General features: G+C 47.2%; 1 protein-coding gene across 2 annotated transcripts; it reads left to right on the top strand.

Annotated features, from left to right (window-relative positions):
• The first annotated feature begins 16,007 nt into the window (after positions 1–16,007).
• On the top strand, positions 16,008–17,278 carry LOC118642512 (apoptosis-associated speck-like protein containing a CARD). Of its 2 annotated transcripts, XM_036280321.1 has the most exons (3): positions 16,008–16,323; positions 16,552–16,608; positions 16,965–17,278. In XM_036280321.1, the coding sequence occupies exons 1-3, from the start codon at positions 16,053–16,055 to the stop codon at positions 17,219–17,221; spliced, it is 585 nt and encodes a 194-aa protein (XP_036136214.1). In that variant the 5' UTR covers positions 16,008–16,052; the 3' UTR covers positions 17,222–17,278. The 2 variants fall into 2 exon arrangements, with proteins under 2 accessions (XP_036136214.1, XP_036136215.1); XM_036280322.1 differs by lacking the exon at positions 16,552–16,608.
• The last annotated feature ends 5,670 nt before the right edge of the window (positions 17,279–22,948 follow it).

Genomic DNA, 22,948 nt, shown 5'->3' with positions numbered 1-22,948 from the left:
CTTCCATAATCTCCAGCTTCCCCCTTCCCCAAGTGTGGCCCCTCCCCAGCTTGTCACCCACATATTTCCCAAGCTTATAGCTCTCAAAGTCACACTAACAGTAATATCTCCCCGTGCAGGGGCACAGGACCTCACCCCCCCCCCCCCCACCACCACCACCACCACCACCACCCTGAAAGGTTTTCCTCCTCCAGAGCTGAAGGAAGAGTCTTTTTTCTGTCTCTCCAGAGCTCAGCACAAGCCCGGGGACAGAGTTGGCCTCCTTAAATGCTTGAAAAATAAATAATAGAGTGACCATTGACTAAATGAATGAACTGAATCCAGAGCCTACAGCCCAGAAGTAGATTCTGCCCTGGGAGCCTGAGGCCTTCCTGTATTCTCATCCTTGAAATTTGTTTAAATTGCATTCAGAATAAAAGCCAAAGTCCTCACTGTGGCCTACAACTCTGCCCAGTTGACCCCATTAATCTCTCACCCCTCACCCGCTGCTCGCCCGGCCTTGGCCTTTGCACTTGCCATCCCCTTCGTCTGGGAAACTCAAACCATTCCCTCCCTGTCCTCACTCAGATCTTCAGCCCATGTCACCTTTTCAGTGAGACTTTTCCTGGCTCCCCAGTTTTAAATCTTACATCTTCCTTCCCTGCTTTCCCTCATAACATGTATCACCCTCTGACATGCAATATATTTAACTTGTTGGTTTTTTGTCTGTCTCCTCCTACCAGAATATAACTGCTTGTCTCCAACTTAAAGTGTGAGGCACAGCCCTGGCCAGTTTGGCTCAGGGGTTAGAGCGTCTGCCCACAGACCAAAGATTCGTGGGTTCAATTCTGGCCAAGGGCACGGACCTCGGTTGTGGTTCGTTCCGGCCCTGGTTGGAATTGTGCAGGAGGCAACCAATTGATGTGTCTCTCTCACATAGATGTTTCTCTCTCTCTGTCTCCCCTCCCACACACACACCCCTTCCACTTTATCTAGAGATAAATGGAAAAAATATCCTCGGGTAAGAATTAATTAATTAAGTGTGTGGCACACAGCAGGTGCTCAATAAATACCCAACAAAGGAATCAAGTCCTGGCCAGTTTGGCTCAGTGGTTAGAGCGTCACCCTGCGGTCCAGAGAGTCCTGGGTTTGGTTCCCACTAAGGGCACATGCCTCAGTTGCAGTTTGTCCCCAGCCCTGGTTGGGTCGCGTGGGTGGCAACCACTCGATGTGTCCCTTTCCCTTCAATGTTTCTCTCTCTCTCTCTCTCCCTCCCACTCTATCTGAACAAAAAAAAAGGAAAAATGTCCTCGAGTGAGGATAAAAAAAAAAAAAAAGGCATCAACACACAAACTCTTCTGGCCTTCGTTCCATTTTCTCTCAGCCTTTACCGGGATTTGCTCTTTCTCCCTCAACCACTCTTTCTCTCTCTCAGAAATTCTGTTTCTGTTTAGTCTCTTTATTTTCCCCTTGGACTCTCTCTTTGCCTTTCTCTTGGGTTTTTAATATTCATTTTATCCCAAATGTGCACACAAGGTGTTCTGGATCAGAGACAGACTTCTCATTAAATACCTTACAGTAAGTAGTCAATGTTTGGGCCCCCCTGTGCCCTAGGATGATGCAATGAGAGCCAGGTCCATTGTCCTGTGAGAGTAGCCAGACACCCCATAGGTGAGCAACAAGACTTATTTTTCCTGCTTATAAAGGGGAAGAAGGCCTCTGACCCCTTCCTCTCCTTAAAGGTCTTCTTACTCCAACTCTTTGGCAGGTAAATAAATCTCCCCAGGAGTCAGATGGCTCCTTGCACATCTTGAATTTTATGACAAGTCTGCAAGTTCTGGATTTGTCTTTAAGCTGTGGGCTCATATCTTCTTCTTTAAAAAAAATTATAATTTTTTATTTTATCCTCACTCGAGGACATTCTTCCACTTTTTGTTCAGATAGAGTGAGAGGGAGAGAGAGGGAGGGAAGAAGAGAGAGAGAGAGAGAGAGAGAGAGAGAGAGAAACATCGACATGAAAGGGACACATCAAGTGGTTGCCACCCGCACTACCCAACCAGGGCTGGGGACAAACTGCAACCGAGGTACGTGCCCTTAGCGGGAACCTCCAAACCCCCATCTCTCTGGACCGCAGGCTGATGCTCTAACCACTGAGCAAAACTGGCCAGGGCTAATTTTTTTTTTTTTTTTATGTGAGAGAGGAAGGGAGAGGGAGAGCGAGAAACATCTCATTGCACCAGCGACATTTTGGTGCATGGCAGGATGCCCAACCAACTGAGCCACACCAACCAGGGTGGGCTCATTTCTTCTTGAATGCCTGAAGCTTTTGCATGTTGCATGCTGGCCTTCTTAGGAAGCTACTCCAGGCTTCCTGGCACCTAGTGTAATAACTCCATTCTGACCCTCAGTTACTGCACATACACACCCTGAAAGACTCATTTTTTTGTAAACATAAGGGCCTTGAGAAACCCAAAAGAAGACTATAAAGATAAAGGGTTAATAATGGCCTTGGGAAACTCAGAGGAACCATGAGAAAAAAGAGATTAATGGTTGCCCTGGCCTCTGACAGCTGCTCTCACCCCCTTTCTATCAGGTCCCCTCCTTAACGGTGCCAAAAGCAGCACCAAGAATGTAGTTTTTTTCTCAATAGTTTGTGTCTATATAAGCAGGCAACAAAGAAGCCTCGGGGCTGTCTATTTGGGGAGAGCCCCCCTTCGGCACACCAGTGTACTAAAGTGCTCCTTTACAACTTGGCTGTGCATTTCTGGTCATCTCGCTGACACCTTACAACATTTGGAGGCCCCAGTGACATCCCTGGTACTTCATGGCATGAGGGCATAGACGCCTAGGATGAATGGCCTCTCCTGGTCCAGCCACTGGATACCTGTAGTTCTTTAGGGGGAGTACCCCTTGAGACGTTCCAGGGCCCCAAAGATCCTGCTTAGGTTTCCAATGAGCGGCTGGGAGATGCCAAGATTTAAGGAGCCCTGATAAAAAGCCTCCGGAGGTAGGTTCAGGGTGATTGGTCTTTCTGGGAGAGAGTGAGAGGGCCGGATGCAGCTTACTCTCCTCTCCGGGATCCCCCTAAGACGTTAGGTGGGGTTTATTCTGTTCCTACTGGATAAGACATTTTCCTTGGCCTGCCGCTGGGGCGGAAGGGGAGTCTGATCACTTCCCAGGAACTTCTGATGTGTGAATGTGACTGTGTGAATGTAATTGTGTGTGAGTGACCGTGCTCCACGACATTTGTTACGGAGCCTGTATAAGTCCTTACCTGTGGTCCCGTGATGACCTCATAAAGCTAAGGGCAGTCTGGCTGGTTTGGCTCAACAGTTAGAGCATCGGCCTGCGGTCCAGAGAGACCCGGGTTCGGTTCCCACTGAGGGCACGTACCTCGGTTGCAGTTTGTCCCTGGCCCTGGTTGGTCGTGCAGGTGGCAGCCACTCGATGTGTCCCTTTCACATCGATGTCTCTCTCTCTCTCTCTCCCTCTCTTCCTGTCTCTCCCTCCCACTCTGTCTGAACAAAAAATGGAAAATTGTCCTCGGGTGAGGATGAAAAAAAAGCTAAGGGCAGTATCAGATTCTTGGGGACATTCTGGTCTCCACCTGCGAACCTGATTCATGCCGGGGGGGTTATACTGGCCTGCCGATGCCAAGAGGCGTCTAAATCTCCATGAAGGAAACGTCCAGGTAGACAAAGCAAAAAGTTTCTGTCTTATGTGTCTTCCCTTGTTTTTGTCCTCGTTCTCCTCCCTACTGTGTCTCCCTCAATTTTGTTACAGTTAGTCTAATCATGGATAACAGCCCTAGTGCCCAGAAGACCTCATTGGGTTGCATAGTAAACATTCTTAGAGAAGGATTTGAGGAAGGTTCTGATTAGGGCACAAAAATACTAAAGGATGCCCTGGCCGGTTTGGTTCAGTGGTTAGAGCGTCGGCCTGCGGTCCTGAGAGACCCGGGTTCAGTTCCCGCTAAGGGCGCGTACCTCGGTTGCAGTTTGTCCTCGGGTGAGAATAAAAAATAAAAAAAATTTAAAAAAAATACTAAAGGAAAATTAAGGACCTTCTGTGAATTAAATTGACCCACATTCGGGGTGGGCTGGCCTGACATGGGATCCTTTAACCCTGAGTTAGTGCAGGCAGTTTGGAATCAGGTCACAGGGGAGCCACGACACCCGGACCATTCCCCTTTACTCATCAATAGCTTGATTTAATGAGACATCCACCCCCATAGTTAAAGAGCCATGCCCTCCGGACCAGGGCACAAATACTAGTAGTGGGCCGCCAACTGGGCCCCAAGAGAAACCTGGGAAAAGGTAGGGCAGTGCCTGCGAGGCAGAGATACAGCAAAAGGCCTGAACAGGGTTCCGGCACAAACATTTACTCTTTGGTCCCTAATTAAAAATTGCCTTAATCCAGTGCAGGAGACTAATAAGGTAGAGAAACAGGGTGTGGTAAAAAAAAACTTGGCAAAAGCCAAGAAAGGGGGAGTCCTTAAAGACTCCCCCACTGCCTTCCCTCCAGCTGTGATTAATATCTGTGCTTTAAAAGCCTGGAAAGAGCTCCCAACAAAAGGAGAGAATTCACTAGATCTTACATCCATCAGACAAGGACCTGAAGAGCCATATCAAGATTTTGTAGCTCGGTTGCTACAGTAGGCAGTTAACAGAATAATAAATGATTCAGGGGCCGGCACATCAATAGTTAAACAGCTTGCCTATGAGAATGCTAGTAAGCCCTGCAGAGAGGCGCAGAGCCCTCACCACAAAGACAACCACTTGACCCCAGCAAGGAAAAGGCGGGCAGGGCCAGCCCCAGCCCCGTCATACAGTAGGGGAGATGTCTGTCACCCCTGCTCAGGTGTTCCAACCGGGGTGGAAACCAGAACTGCATTCTGGGATCTCAGGGAGTGCAGGACTGGACCTCTGCCCCACCGCCCGATAGGTATTAACACCAGAGATGGGGCCACAAGCTATTCCAACAGGGGTCTATGGGCCACTACCTAATGGAACAGGAGGTTTAATCTTAGGAAAGAGTAGTCTCACTATAAAAATGTTCCAAGTGTTACCTAAGAGTTATTCATTCTGATTATTTGGGGGAAATAAAAGTTATGGCCCAAACCACTAAAATCGAGTTTTACCTGAAACTAGGGTAGCACAAATTGTAATTTTACCGCATCAGGCGGCTGGAAAAGTGCTATCAAGGGAATGGCGGGGAGAGGGAAGATTCGGCCCCACAGACGGAGCCTACTGGGCACAGCTAATTACCCAAGGTCGCTGGAAATAGAGCTCAGTTTGAATAGAAAGAAATTTAAAGATATTTTAGGTATAGGAGCAGATGTTTCTATGGCCAATTTACAAGAAATATGACAGGTTTCTAGGCCCCAACAAAGTGCACAGTTTATCAAATGGACAGATTCTAAGGGAAACACTAGATATTTTTTAATCCTATATGTTAGATTATTTGCCTGTTAATCTATAGGGATGGAACCCCATCCTTCCACCTCCTCAGAGGAGGCGAAACTCCCCCACGCACCAGGGCCGCAACACACAAATGGCTGCGGCAGATGTACTGAGAAGAGGGAGTGGCTGGAAAGGGGCTGTCCCTGCCGGTGGGCCACTGTGCACATCCCACGTGGTGCAGAGTTCCCCGCCGTGCCTCAGGACCAGGGTCCAATGTGGAGAGCCCCTTATCCTGGGAAACAGGAGTGGGGGGTGGCAGGCAGGCGCGCAGGCACTCACCCAGAGGCCGCAGGGGCCTACAGGGTTCCCCAGGGAAGGCGGCCAGGCCACAGAAGGGGCATGTTCTTTCAGTGCCAGCCAGGAGGACCCGCGGGTTTGGCGACAATGAGCGCAACAACGTAGGTTTCCTATGGAGCTGTTAACTTTAGGAAGTTGGGCGCAGGTGCAAAAGGCTCTTAGAGAGAGTTGAAAAACACTCTGCCCTGCATAAATATGTGCACTAGGATAACGCTTCCCTTTCCTGCATCCTTTTGAAAACCTGGGGTCAGAGAAAATTTTCCCATCACTCGGCCCACGGTGGGACCCAAATACTGCCAGGGAGGGCTTCCTTAGACACTTTTCACCATGTTCTCCTGTTAGGCCTAAAGGCCCAATTGGTTAAAATAGCTCAAAATAAATATAATGATAAAGACACCCCTAGGGAAAAACAAAATAATAGAGTAGCAAAAATAATAACAGCCTTAGGGGAAACAGGGCCCATAGAAAAGGATCACCCTAGAAAGGAAAACAAAGAAGAGTCAGGACAGCAAGCCTAGGTCCCGATTAGGGATAAAAAAGACAAGGACAAAGTCAGGTATAGAGAAACAAAATAAAAAGCCATCCTTAACTTAGAAAAATGACAGGGCTTCCAACTGAGCCCTCCAGAGCCCAAAATAATATAAGACAATAGGGGACAAATTAGTTAGTTTCCCAGTAGATACTGGTGCAGCAGACTCAGTCCTGACCAAGCCAACGAGGCCCTAACCTACCTCTGGACTTCAAAGAGAACTATAGACCTTGGGGAAAATACTGTGACTCATTCATTTCTGGTCCTGCCAGAGTGCCATACCTGCTACTCAGACATGATCTCCTCCAGAGATCATTCAATTGCTGGCCACTGCCACTCCAGGCCAGCCCTCGCATCAAGTTCCACAAGACATTGGCCATCAATCCTGCCAGCCTGCCTCCAGACGATGACCCGGAGAAACCTCTGCAGGACTGCCTGGAGGTAATCGACATGGTGCAGATGGCCTTCCCAGACCTCAAGGATGTCCCACTGCCATCATTATTATATGAGGTATGGGTCACCGATGGACAGGAATAGCTATTTCCAGGGAAAAAAATTAGATATGCCAGAGCAACAATAATAACTCTGGATTGTGTCATCTGGTCATAGTCATTAAGTAGGGAAACTTCAGCCCAATGGGCTGAACTCATAGCCCTAATCCAGGCTCTCTAATGGAACAAGGAAGATCTGCTGCAGATCAGAAAGCTTAAGAGGCAGACCTAAAACCAGTGGGGCCTCTCCAGAGACACTAGGTCAAAAAATGACTTAGCCAAACAAAAGCAGCCATAAAAAAATCAATAGATAGTAGACACTGCCTGATGGGAAGTTGTTAGTCCCAGAGGCTCTGGGACTAGTCAACCAGCTGCACCAGCCCACCCACTTAGGTTACACCAAGCTCACTGAACTCCGGAGAGGCTCTCAGGCTCATGTCAGGGGAGGGACTAGAAAAGTCACAGAAGGTCTATCAACAAGCTGGGAAAAGATTATAAAGAGGAAAAAACATTTTTAAAGGATTATACAGAGGAAATTAAAAAATAAAAAAAGGAAACATGCATATTACAGGAAAACAAGACATTAAAAATATACTCAGAAAGGGAAAAAAAGTAGGACACTGAGAGAGGGAGAGCTTGCCCCTGATAGTAAAATAACAGTCTAAGATGTAATAAAGGGAGTAACAGATTTAGGCTACTTCTGACCCTTAGATCAGACAACAGCCCCACCTTTGTACCGAAGATATCACAGGATATCTCTAAGGGATTAAATATGAATTAAAAACTCCATTATGCTTACCACCCATAGAGTTCCAGGCATGTAGAGCACATAAACAGGACCTTAAAGGAAATCTTAACCAAAGTTACTTTAGAAACCAGTAAAAACTGGACCACTCTGCTCCCCCTCGCCCTCCCCAGTTCTTGCAGGCCCTGTAGTCTGCCCAAAAGGCCATCCATAAACACATCTGTGATGCCCTGCCTATGCCCACCTCGGACCCTGTGCCCCCTTTCCAGCCCAGGGACTCGATGTGGGTAAAAAAATTCACCACCCAGGGACTAACTCCAGCCTGGAAGAGACCATACACTGTCATCCTGCCTGCACCAACGGCTGTCAAGGTCAACGACATCCCCGTCTGTCTGCACCGTTCCTGGCTAAAGATGGAAATAACAAAATAGACGGTCCAGGCCTCTCCAGATCCTTTAAAAATAAGACTCTCACATTTATCAAGACTCTAATTTTTCTGGTCATAACTGTTCAGGGAAATCTTTATAGATCTAAAAACTTATTGAGGGGGGTCTTAAAAAATGTCACCACAAAGGGGATAAAAAAAGCCTATATTCAATCTCAACCTATGTGACCTCATTAGAGGCACCATAGGCACAGATAATATTATTAAAAATTGATGTCATATAGAAGGACCCCTACCCTGGGGTTATGGGACATCTATGTGAAAATGGGGACTTCAAGGGGTAGGAATCTATATATGCTCAGGGAGCGATACAGTCAGCACAAGTTGCTTAAATTCAAATAAATACTTTTGTCCATCTTGGGGTTGTAAACTATATATATATTACTAAGGGCTATCTGAGAAACAAAGACCCTCATATAGCCAGACCTTTATTAGGCCACAGGAAGGACATAGGGGCTGACTGCTGATTATGCCTAAATTTGGGGCCACCTTATTATATAGGGCCAGGCCTCTCCAAGGCAATTTTCCAGGCCCCAAATGCTGACAACTATACATGGGACCAGCCCAAGTTAACTTTGGGGGATATCCAAGGGCAAGGGACTTGCATACTCCCACCTAAATATAACCTCCAACAATACAAAACAGGCAAGGTTTAGATCTCCTTTTCCTCAAACAGGGAGGACTCTGTGTGGCACTAGGCAAAACCTGCTATTTTTATTTTTATTTATTTATTTTATCCTCACCCGAGGACATTTTTCCATTTTTTGTTCAGGTAGAGTGGGGGGAGAGAGAGGAACAGAGAGAGAGAGAGAAACATCGATGTGAAAAGGACACATCGAGCGGCTGCCACCTGCACAACCGACCAGGGCCAGGGACAAACTGCAACCGAGGTACATGCCCTTGGCGGGAACCGAACCCGGGTCTCTCCCCACCGCAGGCCGATGCTCTAACCGCTGAGCCAAACCGGCCAGGCCATTTTTCCATTTTTTGTTCAGGTAGAGTGGGGGGGGGGAGAGAGGAACAGAGAGAGAGAGAGAAACATCGATGTGAAAAGGACACATCGAGCGGCTGCCACCTGCACAACCGACCAGGGCCGGGGACAAACTGCAACCGAGGTACATGCCCTTAGCAGGAACCGAACCCGGGTCTCTCAGGACCACAGGCCGACGCTCTAACCGCTGAGCCAAACCGGCCAGGGCAAAACCTGCTATTTTTATGCCAATAATTCAAAAATAATACAGAGACAAAATTTATATCCTTAATTTAAAAAAAAAAAAGTTCAATGATTTGACATATACATAAAACCAGTGGGGATATAATAACTCCATTCTGAACCCAGTTACTGTACATACACACCCTGGCAGATTATTTTTTTTATAAACATAAGGGCCTTGAAAAAAAAAAAAAAAAAAAACTATAAAGATAAAGGGTTAATGATGGCTTTGGGAAACTCAGAAAAAAGATAAGAAAAAAAAAATTAATGGTCGCCCTGACCTCCAACAGCTGCTCTCACCCCCCTTCTATCAGTTCCCTCCCTTAACAGTGCCAAAGCAACACCAAGAAGGTAGGGGTTTTTTCTGAATAATTTGTGTCTATATAAACAAACAACAAAAAAGGCTCAGGGCTGTCGATTTGGGGAGAGCCCCCCTTCAGCCCGCCAATGTAATAAAGCGCTCCTTTACAATTCAGCTGTGCGTCTCTGGTTATCTCGCTGACACCTTACAACACTAGGAACTTTGTTCAGGCTATAATCATTTGGGCCTCTCAGGAAGAGATAAAGAGTTTTTGTTGTTGTTGTTTTGAATTGGAACAATTAACTATACAAATTACTCCAGATTTAATTCTCATGATATGTGAGCAGCTTCAGGAAGCTAAGGCTTTTTACTAGAACCCTGAGAAATTCAGAGAAGTTTGACTTCCCCACGGTATCTCTACGTCTCTGATTTTCTCTGCCATTTTTGGTGGCTCAGATTTAGCCTTGGGTTGGCAAACAGGAGGGGGTTGGAGATAAGAGCATATCTAGAGCTAAACTCTGAAACCACAAGCCAATTCACTTTGGCTCAAAATAGTCAACCCAAAGGTGGATCTCACCTGTCATTTTTTTCTGCTGCCATGCTGGAACTGAAGGTTTTGGACAATAGGATTGGGAACCCAGGACAGGGAGGTGACAACTCATTCCCTCTCTGTAGATGGGCCAGGTCTGAACCATGGAAGGGACATTGATTGTCTACAACAGGTTGGAGGACAAGAAGGGGCCAGAAATCATATCTAGGGAAGGAGATGAGGAAAAGTGTTGCTGACCCTAAGGCAGAGCTAGCGTCCACAGAGCTCAGAGGAGACAGATTTTAGCTTGTCCTAAGGGAGAGTTTCCCAAGAGCCAGCAGTGGTTCTCAACCTTCTAATGCCGCAACCCTTTAATACAGTTCCTCATGTTGTGGTGATCCTCAACCATAAAATTATTTTTGTTGCTATTTCATAACTGTAATTTTGCTACTCTATGTCTTAGACGACCCCTGTGAAAGGGTCGTTCGGCCCCCAGAGGGGTTGCGACCCACAGGTTGAGAACCGCTGAGCTAGAGTGATAAGTGCAGCAAGAGATGAGAGCTGCTTGTACTGGATAAATGCAAAAGCCAGAAATCCCCAATCAGGACCACTGCAGAAGCAGGTCTTGAATGCTGACATCACGAGCTCAGGAAAATCACCTACCTCTCTGGGCCTCAGCCTCTTCAGCTACAATATAAGGATAAGGAGGATAATAATACCAGCCCTGGGTGGTCATGAGAATTAAACTAGACAATATAAATAAACACCAGGAGCTGACTAGGTGGCCGAGTGGTTAAGGCGGTGGACTGCTAAATAAACACCGGGATGGGATGGTGTGCTGGTACCAAAGTGCTTAGGAAGCAGTGACTGCCACTGCTAGATTAGCTCTTCCCTTGTGTGTGACCTTGGACAAGTGACTTAACATAGCTTTCTCATCTGAAAAAATAAGGATTAGTATCAAAGCTAATTTGTGTAAAGCTCTTAGAACAAGGCCAAGTCCATAGGAAATGTTCACTAAATGTTGGCTATTGATATTACAATTATTATTACTAATTGTGCCAATGAATCTTCTCTACAACCCTGTAAGGTCAACAACATCCTCCCCACTTCACAGATCGGGAAACTGAGGCTCAAAAACTTTAATAATGACAAAGCCACCTACTATGTGTCAGGCCTGTTCCAAGCACTTACCATTCTTGATCCACTTATAATCTCATATCTTCACTTGTGACCTCATGACCTCATTATTCCTATCTTACAGGGAGGCCATGAGATGCAGAGTGACTTGCCCAGTGTCCTGGAAGTCTGTGGTCCTTCTGGCCCCAGAAGGAGCAATCTGACTCCAGCAATGAAAGGGTTACTTTTGTTGGGTAGAGGGTCATGCCCAGGAAGCATCTTACCACCAACTGCTCTGGCTCTAGACCAGTGGGCAAGGATGGGCCCGAGGTAAGACTGGAGGTTCTTTCTTGCCAGGGTTCAAAGCTCAGACCAGAGACTTCCCCCAGAAAAGGGGGGCAAGGGAGCAATGACTACCAAGGCTTCCCAGAGAGAAGCCCAAGGCTTCTAGTCTCCACCTTCCCAGGGCAAAACCACCTGGCAGTCCCCACCCTGGGGGACCCTGGGCAACTTACTGACCTCTTCAGTGAGGTGATTATATTTATGACACAGGATGCATACCCCAGAGAGGGGCTGTGACCTCCCTAAGTCACACAGCTTAGAGGCAGAGGGTCTGAGAATCAAATCTGAGTGGGTCTGACAACCCTAACTTCCTGCCTTTCCCACTATTTCACAATCTTCTGAATGTGCATTATAATTTTTAGAGCATTCTGCAAAGAGGAGGAAGTTAATGTTATCATTACTATTATTGCAATATCTGCCCTCCTAAGGGTGTTTGTGGACAGTCTGGAGGAGGCATAAATTTCCATATACATAATCTCTCCAAGCAATTTGTCAACTTTTGAGGACAGACACTGGGACTTTAAGATGGTGGTTGGAACCTAGGCCTAGGAGTCAGATGAACATGGTGCAATCTGTTTTCTTAGATATTACCCATGTAAGCTTCCAGGTAACTTCTGAATACCTGTTTTCTCCTCTGTAAGGTGGGATAAATACACATACCTCATGGAGTTATTGGGAGAATTAAATGAGATTATGAATGTTAAGTGCTTAGGACAGTGCCTGGAACATAATAAATTCACAAAATGAAAGCTGCTTTTACTATTATTTGTCTCCCACCATCATGGAGTTGGGCATCTAGTAGATCTTCAATATCTATTTGCAGAATAAGATACGTTCTTCAAAAAACTTGTGTTGTTCTGAGTTCAGAGTCTACAGTGTTCTCACAGAGCATTGGCACCTATCAAAAGGTATAACTTGTTCCCACTGAGTTCCAGCCTGAAGCCACTGTAGGAGGCTTCCAGCTCCAGGAGAGGAACAGCTGTGTGTCCCTGGCTCTTTGTCCGTTACCTCCGTGCGACATCACACCAAAGTGTTAGCACTTGCTCTGAGGTGAGGTCAGGTGAAAACACAGTCAGGTTCTCCCATGTCTCAGTCTGCATATGTGAGCAGGAATGTGACTGGGATCGGATGCCAAGGGCAAGCTGGCCCAGAAGAAAGGCTCCTGGGTGGTGATATGCAGGAATAACAGAAGAGGTGCAGTGTCACAGTGGTGTGTCCTTAGCCCCCTCGTCCCCAGAAAGCCAAGTATGAGAAGCCCACCCTCTCCTCCTAATCATGACACACACTCCCCCAGGTGCAATTTCCTGCAGCCCCAAAGGTTCGGTTGAAATGTATTACATTGGTTTTACTTAAAGCTAAGGTCACCTCATCCAAACAAGGGTTCAAGTGATGTAGTCAATGGCCATGTGGCCAAGGGGACTCTACTCTGTGCAGGGGATAAACTGGACAGTTGTTTTTAAAATTCTATGGCTCAAACACACAAATCTTCTAAGAATCTACCAAATGTGAAAAGAGCAGGTTTCTATGATTCTAGATTCTAGGGTTCTTTTGTCATCGCATAGACTTATCAAGGCTGAGTCTGTGCCAAGCCCTGTGCTGGGTGCTGTGGACCAGAAAGGGGCCTCAAGGAGCTCAATCCGGTGGGGAATGCAGAGCGAATAGACACACTGTGTGATAGACACTGCAGCAGAGGCATAGTAGGGGCATCCTGTGGGCATGGCCAAGCAATAATTCATTTTGCACAGAGGACAGAAAAATCAACAGGAAAGACTAGACAGAGGACAGACAGAGAAGCCTAGACAGACAAGCTATATGATCCCCCTCAGGTACATGACCTTGGGCAAGTCCTTCAACTTCTCTGAGCCTCAGTCTTCTCATTTATAAAATGAAGCTACTAATCCCTATTCCAAAAGGGATTGTTGTAAGGCTTAGAAATAATGCACGTGAAAGACTACAGCCTAAAGAGGGACTACAATGTCTGTTTCTTACAAAAAATGACTTTTTTACATTTCTCTTTTTTTTTTTTTTTTTATCCTCACCCGAGGACATTTTTCCATTTTTTGTACAGATAGAGTGGGAGGGAGAGAGAAGAAGAGAGAGAGGGGAAACATCGATGTGAAAGGGACACATCGAGTGGCTGCCACCCGCACGACCAACCAGGGCCGGGGACAAACTGCAACCCAGGTACGTGCCCTTAGCGGGAACCGAACCCGGGTCTCCCCGGACCGCAGGCCGACGCTCTAACCGCTGAGCCAAACCGGCCAGGGCTTACATTTCTCTTTTTAAATATGTTGTTACTGAATTTTAGACAGAAAGAAACATCAATGTGAAAGAGAAATATAGATCGGCTGCCTCCTGCCCACTCCCTACTGGGGATCAAGCTCACAACCCAGGCAAGTGCCGACTGGGAATCGAACCAACGACCTTTCGGTACATGGGACGACGCTCAGTCAACTGAGCCACACCAGCCAGGGCAAAAAGTGACTCTTGATGAACTCTGGAGTACAGGCAGAAACCCACAAAGCAGACCAGGAAGGAAAAAGAGCCAAGCAGGGAGCAAGTACCCTGCAAGTACCACATGTGCAGAGGGCTAGAGGACAACATGGTAGAAGGTGATGCTGAGGAGGTAGGCAAAGGCCTTAAGGCCAAGCCAAGGAGCTTGGACTTGATTCTGAGACACAGACTCATAGCAGATTTCTGAGCAGGGCAGGGACAGGATCGATGTGTGGGCTAGGAAGATGTAGCCTTCTGGCCACAGTGCACAAGATGAGAGATTCTGAAAGGACAAAGACCAGCGAACAGACACAATAATAAACAGCCATGAGCCAGGGAACACTGGCTGTTGGACCACAAATGCCACCCATGGTGAGGACGTTAGCACATAGTACTACCCAGCCCATGTGGGGCAACACATACAAGGATGGGGAGCAGGGCCTGCTACCCTTCTGGAAGCTGTTACATACAACATGCTGCAGGTAACAAAGCTTCATTCAGCAAATCTTCACTGAGCATCTACTGTGTACCAGGCAATCTTGAAGCTGGGTATTCAGCAATGAAAAAGACAATGTCCCTGCACTCATGAAACTCAGTCTGGTGGGGAGGTGGCTGCCAAATAAATGTATAATATGTCAGGATCACATCACTGGAAAGAATGGTGATTGTTACAGCCCAGGTGAAACGGAAACATGAAGGACTCCCAATACCCACCTAGGAAGGAGAGCCAGAATTCAAACTAACCACAGTCCTGCTCTTGGAAGCTGCCTCTCTTTGAAGAAAGGCACACCTTACAGTTCCTAGTATTCTCCCTTGAGCCACTGGGCCCATTCACTCATTATTGATTCCACAAGAATTTATTGAGCACTTACTATAGGCCAAGCATTGTTCTGGATGCTGTGGCTGTAACAATGATGTGGACAGGCATGATTTACAGGCTGACGGGGAAGATTGGTGCTAAATAAATAGAGTTAGTTGCAATTTATTCACAATTGCTATGAAAACTACAAATAGGTAGCAGGTGATATTAACTACTCTGAGAGGGATTCCAAGCCTGGTCCCCCTGAGAAAGTGACATTTAACTTGAGACCTAAAGTCTCGAGAGTTTGTCGAGCAAAGAGTGAGGGAACAGATTTCCGGGTTGAGGGAACAACTTATAGAAGCCAAGGAGCCTGGCACGTTTGAGGAACTGAGAGGCCAGTGTGGTTGGAACTCAAGATGGAGGGAGAGCAGGAAGTGGTGCAAGACAAGGCTGGTGAGGTCCACAGGGCCAGACCAATGGGGCCTTCCCAGCCACGTCAAGAGCAAGTTAAGGACTCTTGGCAAAGCTTGGGCTCCAATCCCCAAGCTTTCACCTGTTCTTCTGGGTCAAGCCCCTTGGGCCCAGAGTAACTTTCCACCCATGACTTCCCACCCCACTTCCACCCCCATCGAGAATTTTCTCAACCATTACAAATGTCTTGTCATCACTTCCCAAGAAATTCCACTCCTGGGACCAAATCCTGGATCTCCCAGGAAGCATTTGGCAAGGTTTCAGGAGCCATCAGGTAGCCCATGTCATGTTGGAATGTTTACTAAATGGATGAGCTTTATTTCCATTTTACAGATAAAGAAACTGAGGCTGAGATAAAGCACACACAGCTCTTCTTCGCCCCTCTTTTACACCTCATTTCCCTCCACTATATGGAATTTGGGGAGCTACAAGGTTCTGGCTGTTAGAATTCTGCTTCTAAGGTCCTCTAACATGTGAGAGAGGATACTAAGGTTCAGAGAAAGAGATTTCAGGGCTCTAGAATTCCAAGATTCTAAGCCTTGGCACTCCAGTAAACTGAGTTGCTGGTCTGTGCTAGCTAATGCAAGCCTGGAGTCACAGGCACCACCCACGAGCCCCTCCCTCTCCCGTCTGGTCTCCGGTCCCTCAGCCCCCTGCCAAGGGACTGACACCTGAGGCCTGGGGGGGAAGTTTAGGATGACCTAACCTACGCTCAAGGGCAATGGGCTGGGGCTGAGGCGAGTCGGAGGCGTGGAGCTACAGGTTCCGCCCCAGAGCAGACTTCCTGGTTGGTGGATACCCCAGTGAGCCACAGCGGTGGCAGGGAACCCCGGAACCATGGGGTGCACGCGCGACGCCATCCTGGATGCGCTGGAGGACCTAACCACCGACGAGCTCAAGAAGTTCAAGCTGAAGCTGCTTTCAGTGCCCTTGCGCGAGGGCTATGGGCGCATCCCGCGGGGGGCACTGTTGCCCATGGATGCTGTGGACCTCACGGACAAGCTCGTCAGCTACTACCTGGAGGCGTATGCCGCCGAGCTCACTGCCCTCTTGCTGCGCGACATGGGCATGCAGGAGACCGCGGAACGGCTGCAGAAAGCGAGCCAGGGTGAGCGAGCCCCCTCCCGGATCCCCTCACCTACTCCCAACCTCCAAACCCCAACCTGAACATTTGCCCCTTGGGCTCTTTCGCTTTCTGTTCCTCCTACCCTGTAATAAAACTTCTACTGGGAGGGGAGGCTTCCCACCCTTGGTCCTGATTGGCTTCCTGACCAAGGGGCCCCTGACCCCAGAGAGCCTGGAGATTAATAGAAAAGGACCACTAATTTCCTTATAGGTCCTGGAGCTGCACCAGCAGGGTTCAAGTCTCCTCCCCAGATGGCAGCCAAGTCAGGTGAGGCCTTCACACCACACCCAAACTCACCTGCCTGGGCACTTCATCAGCCCCACCCACCACACCCCTGCACACTGTCCCCGCAGCCAGGAGCACCAGGAGAGCGCAAGGCTGGGCCCACCCTTCCCACTCACCCACCTACTCACACACCCTTTTGGGCCAAGCCTAGTTGTGAGGAGAAAGGGAGACAAAAGTTATATTCATCCCACATCTGGAGTCCATGGGCTGCCCACCCTGAGCCCCACCCCTTAGGGTGCATTCAGAGCAATGTCTGAAGAAAGCAGTGTTCAGCAGGAACAAGCCCCAGCTCCCACCCTGGGTACCAGCTCATCTGCTCTACCCCCTTCTTCCCCCAGCACCGCACTTTATGGACCAGCACAGGGAAGCCCTCATTAAGCGGGTCACAGACGTGGATGGGGTGCTGGATGCCCTGTACCAGAAGGTCCTGACAGAGGAGCAGTACCAGGCAGTGCGGGCAGAGGCCACCAATCCAGCGAAGATGAGGAAGCTTTACAGCTTCGCTCCAGCCTGGAACCTGACCTGCAAAGATCTGCTCCTTCAGGCCCTGAAGGACACTCAACCCTACTTGGTGGACGACCTGGAAAAGAGCTGAGGCAGCAACTGCAACTACCATGGGTTGTATATGCTGGATTTTTATACACAGTATATTAAAAATCCACTTGTACTTGTGTGGACTGTTTCTACTTCCAGCCTGGAAGCACTTGCAGAGCTAAGCTATGTATCTAAACGCCACAGAGATTTAGGTCAAGCACTACTCCCCTGCCTTTCCTGGAGCACAACAGGCTCCCCAAACACTTCATCCTTCCTGCCTAGTCACCATGGTGCATATTCCTTCATTCACCATTTAGTGGCTCCTCCCTGTAGTCTAAAAGTGAAAACAGAGGTATGTACAAAGGGTCTGGAACTGTGGGGATCCAGACTTGTCAGAAGGCATTTAACTTAGGACATTCTTTGCTAGACAGCACAGTGTCTTTTGCTTTTTCCATGGGAAAGAGAAATTGTACAATTAGAGCAATTTTCAGGGGAAGAGACACTATCATCTAAACATAGAAGACCAGCCCTGGCCGGTTTGGCTCTGCGGTTAGAGCTTCAGCCTGCAGTCCAGAGAGACCTGGGTTCAGTTCCCGCTAAGGGCACGTACCTCGCTTGCAGTTTGTCCATAGCCCCGGTGGGGTTGTGTGGGTGGCAGCCAGTCGATGTCTCTCTCTCACATCGATGTTTCTCTCTCTTCCTCCCTCTCTCCCTCCTGCTCTATCTGAAATGCAAAAATTTCCTCAAGGATAAAAAAAAAAAGTAAAATAAAATAAACATATAAGACCACAATAGCCACCAAATACAATTGGGTTCCTTCTGGCACCGATATCAGCAGGCTAAACTACTCCCTTTGCTCCCTCCCACCCCCTGGAGGCAGGGGGTTACAGCTTACACCAGGCCCAGAAAACATGCCAACCACAAAAGCAAAACTTTAGGAAATGAGTTCTAGTAGCTATTTCTTCTCATGATGGAATTAAAGGAACTATAACTACAGTTCATCCTTAAACATGGCGGGCGGTTAGGGGTGTTGACCTCCTGCAGTCTTAAATCCACATACAAAACTAGTCAGCCCTCACAAAATAAAAACAAAAATAGAAACAAACTCATAGACTGACAACTGTCAGGGGGAGGGGAATTGCAGGGCTGGGTGAAAAAGGTGAAGGGATTAAGCAGCAAAAAAAAAAAAAAAAAAAAAATCCTGGCTGGGTTGCTCAGTGGTTAGAACAGTGGTTCTCAACCTGTGGATTGCAACCCCTTTGGTGGTCAAATGACCCTTTCACAGGTCGCCTAAGACCATCAGAAAACACATTATTTCCCATGGCGATTCATAACAGTAGCAAAATTACAGTTATGAAGTAGCAACAAAAATAATTTTATGGTTGGGGGTCACAACACGAGGAACTGTATTAAAGGGTCACGGCATTAGGAAGGTTGAGAACCACTGGGTTAGAGTATAGGCCCAAGAACCAAATCGATGTGTCTCTCTCACAGGGATGTTTTTCTCTCTTCCCACCTCCCTCCTTTCCACTCTAAAAATCAATGGAAAAATATCCTCAGGTGAGGTAGAAAAGGATCAAGGGAAATAAATGGTGATGGAGAGAGACTGGAGTTTGGGTGGTGAACACACAATACAATATACAGACAATATATTATAGAACTGTATACCTGAAACCTTTATCATTTTATTAACCAATGTCACCCAATAAATTCAATAAGTTAAAAAAGGACTTCTGATCAAGATGGCAGCGTAGGTAAGCACAGTATCCATCCTCCCAAAACCACATCAAAGTTACAACTAAACTACAGAACAACCATCATTCAAAACCACCTGAAATCAAGCTGAATGGAAGTCCTACAACTACGGGATTAAAGCAGCAGTCACATGGAGATGGTAGGAGGGGCGGGGGTGGAGGGGCTGGTCCCACACCCACATGTGGCGGATAAAAATCAGGGGGACACCTTGACTGGGAAGGTCCTCCCTGAGGACACAGGGGTCCCCGTCCCACAACAGGCACTACGCTCAGGGTTCCAGTGCCAGGAAGAGAAGTCCCCATAATTTCTGGCTGGAAAAACCAGCAGGAACTGAGGCTCAGGGAAGCTGAAGTGGCTGGAGCCCCAGGCAGCTCCTTAAAGGGCCCAAGCATGGACTTATCGGACTCACTCCAAGCTCGGAGGGGAGGCAGCTCGAGGGGCGCCAGAGACATACAGGGAAGAACTGAGCTGATTGGCATTGGAGCAAGGGCTGGAGACGGGGCTTTCTCCGGGGCAAGTGTGCTGTCAGAGGCCTTTGTTCCTTTGGTGAGCCCTTCCAGGGGGGCAGCAGACAGTCCCCATATCTGGGACTCCAGCAACCTGGCTCACACTGTTGCCCCGCCCTGGTGATTCCCTGAAGCCCTGCCCCGCCCCACCCAACTTTCAGGTCCACCCAAGCTGTTGCCAGTTGCTTAACCATAGGATTGGCCTGTCTTGGATCCTGCTTCATGTTTTCCTAAATTCTTTCTAACAAGCAGCATCTGGTCTCAGCTAGCCCCATACCTCTTGTTAAGTAATACAATCACAGGGAGGCAGCCAAAATGAGGAGACAAAGAAACAGGTCCCAAATGAAAGAACAGAAAAAAATCTCCAATAAAAGTACTAAGCAAAATGGAGATCAGCAACCTAACAGATGCTGAGTTCAAAATACTGCTTATAAGGATGCTCAATGAACTTAGTGAGGGCCTCAAGAGCATTAAAAAGGACCAGTCAGAAATGAAGGAGGCACTAACTGAAATAAAGAATGAGGCACTAACTGAAATAAAGAATAATTTACACAGACTCAATAGTAGAGTAGGTAAAGCCAAGAAGCAAACCATTGATTTGGAATATAAGGAAGCAAAAAACACCCAATCAGAACATCAAAACAAAAAAATAATCCAAAAAAATGAGGATAGTGTAAGGAGTTTCTGGGACAACTTCAAGCATGCCAACATTCGCATCTTGGGGGTGCCAGGAGAAGAGAGGGGACGAGAAATTGAAAACCTATTTGAAACAATAATGGCAGAAAACTGCCCTAACCTGGTGAAGGAAACAGACATACAAGTCCAGGAAGCACAGAGAGTCCCAAACAAGATGAACCCAAGAGGCCCACACCAAGACACATCATCATCAAAATGCAAAAAGGTTCAGGACAAAGAGAGAATCTTAAAAGCAGCAAGAGAAAAGCAGTTAGTTACTTACAAGGGAGTTCCCATAAGACCATCAGCTGATTTCTCAAAAGAAACTTTGCAGGCCAGAAGGGAGTGGCAAGAAATATTCAGAGTGATGAAAAGCAAAAACCTACAACCAAGATTACTCTGTCCTGCGAAGCTGTCATTTAGAATCAATGGCCATAGAGTTTCCCAAACAAGAAAAAGTTAAAGGAATTCATCACCACCAAACCGTTATTATATGAAATGATGATCTTTTTGAAGAGATAGAATATATGAACAAACAAAATGGCAATGAATACCTATCTACTAACAATTGAATCCACAAACAAAATGAACAGGCAGAACAGAAACATTCTCATAGATACAGAGAACATTTTGTTGGTTGCCAGATGGGAGGGGGGTTGGAGGAATGGGTGAAAAAGTTGAAGGGATTAAGAAGTACAAATTCATCGCTAGACTGACAAACCTCAAAGGGAAGGCGGTTAGGGGGTGGGAGAAATAAAACAAAGAACTAATATGCATAACCAATGGACACAGACCACAGTGTGGGGGGAGGTGGGAGTGGGGAGAAGGGGGTCAATGGGGGAAAAATGAGGAACATCTGTAATACATTCAACAATAAAGATTTTTCTAAAAAGGGTTAAAAAAAAAACTACTTAGCCCTCCACATACAGGTATTCCCAACTGCAGACTCAACCCTTGTACAACACGTTTGAACTGTGTGGGTCAATCAGAAAAAATCCACATATAATTGGACCTGCACAATTCAAACCCATGTTGTTCAAGGGTCAACTGTCTCTCTCCAGAAAAGTATTTAAGGAGCCTTTCCAGCCTGTTAGGGAACCAGGATCCTAAGACAACTACGTGCATACTTTGCACCAAAATTCTTTCCAGTGGCAGAGTGCAGAAGGCTGGGGTAACCAGTATGCAAAAGAATAGGCAGGCCCTGAGGAGGAGCCTCGGGAGTTAGACAATCAAACAGGGATTAGGTATGAGGGTATAAGGTGATTGGTTCTGTGCCACTCAAAATGATACGCTAACCCACCATAAACAAAGCTACAAGACAGTTTTGAATACCCTTACCTAGATGACACAATCAGCAAATGCAGTGTGTACTCCCTACACTCCTTGGGCGGGGGGGGGGGTAGGATCTCATTCTGAGTCTGTGCAACATTTCCCCATTCTGACCTACTGGATCACCAGAAAAACAGGAGAAAACAAGTGGCTGGCTATAGGAGGGAGCTACCAAGAAGCAAAAATGTAGCCCGTCAACGCTAGTCACCTGGGACAGCTCCTAATGCGACTTGGGACTCCAGGAGAAACGCTGAGCTTTTCAAAAGGTGGGAGGAGTCAGCACTAACACCTCAGAATCCTGTGCCCTAGTCTTCCTTTAGCCAACCACCCCATAAAATGCTGATCCATCATTAACCCTCTTCTACCAAGTCTTCTTGAGCCTCATTGAATCCAAGATATATTCAATGACATGTTCTGCAGGACCTTACCATTTCTACCATCCTTCTCTTCACATACGGCACATGGCAGCAACTTAACCAGGAAAGAAGAAATCCTACCATGTTCCATAAAGCCTAGATTTAGTCAATCTTGCCACTGCCTTGCTTTTAACTTCATTGGCCCCACACAGCTTATGCCTGTCTTGCCTGCCTCTAATCTATCACTTCCAAGGGTCTACATGATCAAAACTGATCACAGAAATGGACTCTCACTTCTAACATTAGGATACTTAAACTCTTCTGGGCTGGCCCATAAGGACCTATCCAACCTCTCCTATCTTCCTCTTCACATACCCCATGATTCCAACGTCCCTATTTGCTCATACCCTGTGCCCCAGCACATGTTGGTCCTGCTTTTCTGAACACCTTGAAATCTACCTGTGCTAGTGTGCCCATAGGTGTGGCAAGCCTTCCTCTGGGCTCCAGTGAACTTCCCATAGTGTCTCTGCAGTAGAGCAAACCACATTGTCATTATATATTTTCACATAGGACTCTAATGAGACTGAGCCCCATAAGACATCTTTCCACCTGACTGGGTAGCTCAGTTGGTTGGAGCATTGTCCCATACACCAAAAGAGTTGCAGGCTCAATTCCCAGTCAGGGCGCATACCTATGTTGCACATCTGATCCCCAGTCGGGACACATACGGGAGGACACCAATCAATGTTTCTCTCACATCGATGTCTTACTCTCCCTCTTTGAAAAATACAATTTAAATAAATCAATAAAAACATATCAAGTGAGAATAAAAAAAGAAAATCTTTCCAACCTCTGTACAAGTGCCTCATACACAGAATAATTACTTGACAAATGGCAGTTACTATGTACCTCTAGTGTCTATTTTTTTTTTTTAAAACTTCACAGAAACCTAGTGATTCTCATGAGGTGGGGCGATAGCTAACACTTCCTTGCACAACAGCCAGCCTTAAAAAGATAAGCTACAGCCCCACCGGTGTGGCTCAGCGGTTGAGCATCAACCCATGCACCAAGAGGTCGCCAGTTCGATTCCCAGTCAGGGTACATACCCAGGTTGTGGGCCCGATCCCCAGTGGGGGGCATGCAGGAGGCAGCCAATTGATGTCCTCT

The sequence above is a fragment of the Molossus molossus genome, unplaced genomic scaffold (genome assembly GCF_014108415.1).
Source record: "Molossus molossus isolate mMolMol1 unplaced genomic scaffold, mMolMol1.p scaffold_m16_p_3, whole genome shotgun sequence".
NCBI lineage: Eukaryota > Metazoa > Chordata > Mammalia > Chiroptera > Molossidae > Molossus > Molossus molossus.
This window is presented reverse-complemented; position numbering and strand designations above follow the sequence as displayed.

Bases quoted from the DNA above. Each gene is read 5' to 3' on its own strand.
- LOC118642512 (XM_036280321.1), top strand. From the start codon at position 16,053: ATGGGGTGCACGCGCGACGCCATCCTGGATGCGCTGGAGGACCTAACC. The intron at 16,324-16,551 runs GTGAGCGAGCCC...ATTTCCTTATAG, and splicing joins GCTGCAGAAAGCGAGCCAGG to GTCCTGGAGCTGCACCAGCA. The intron at 16,609-16,964 runs GTGAGGCCTTCA...TTCTTCCCCCAG, and splicing joins CCAGATGGCAGCCAAGTCAG to CACCGCACTTTATGGACCAG.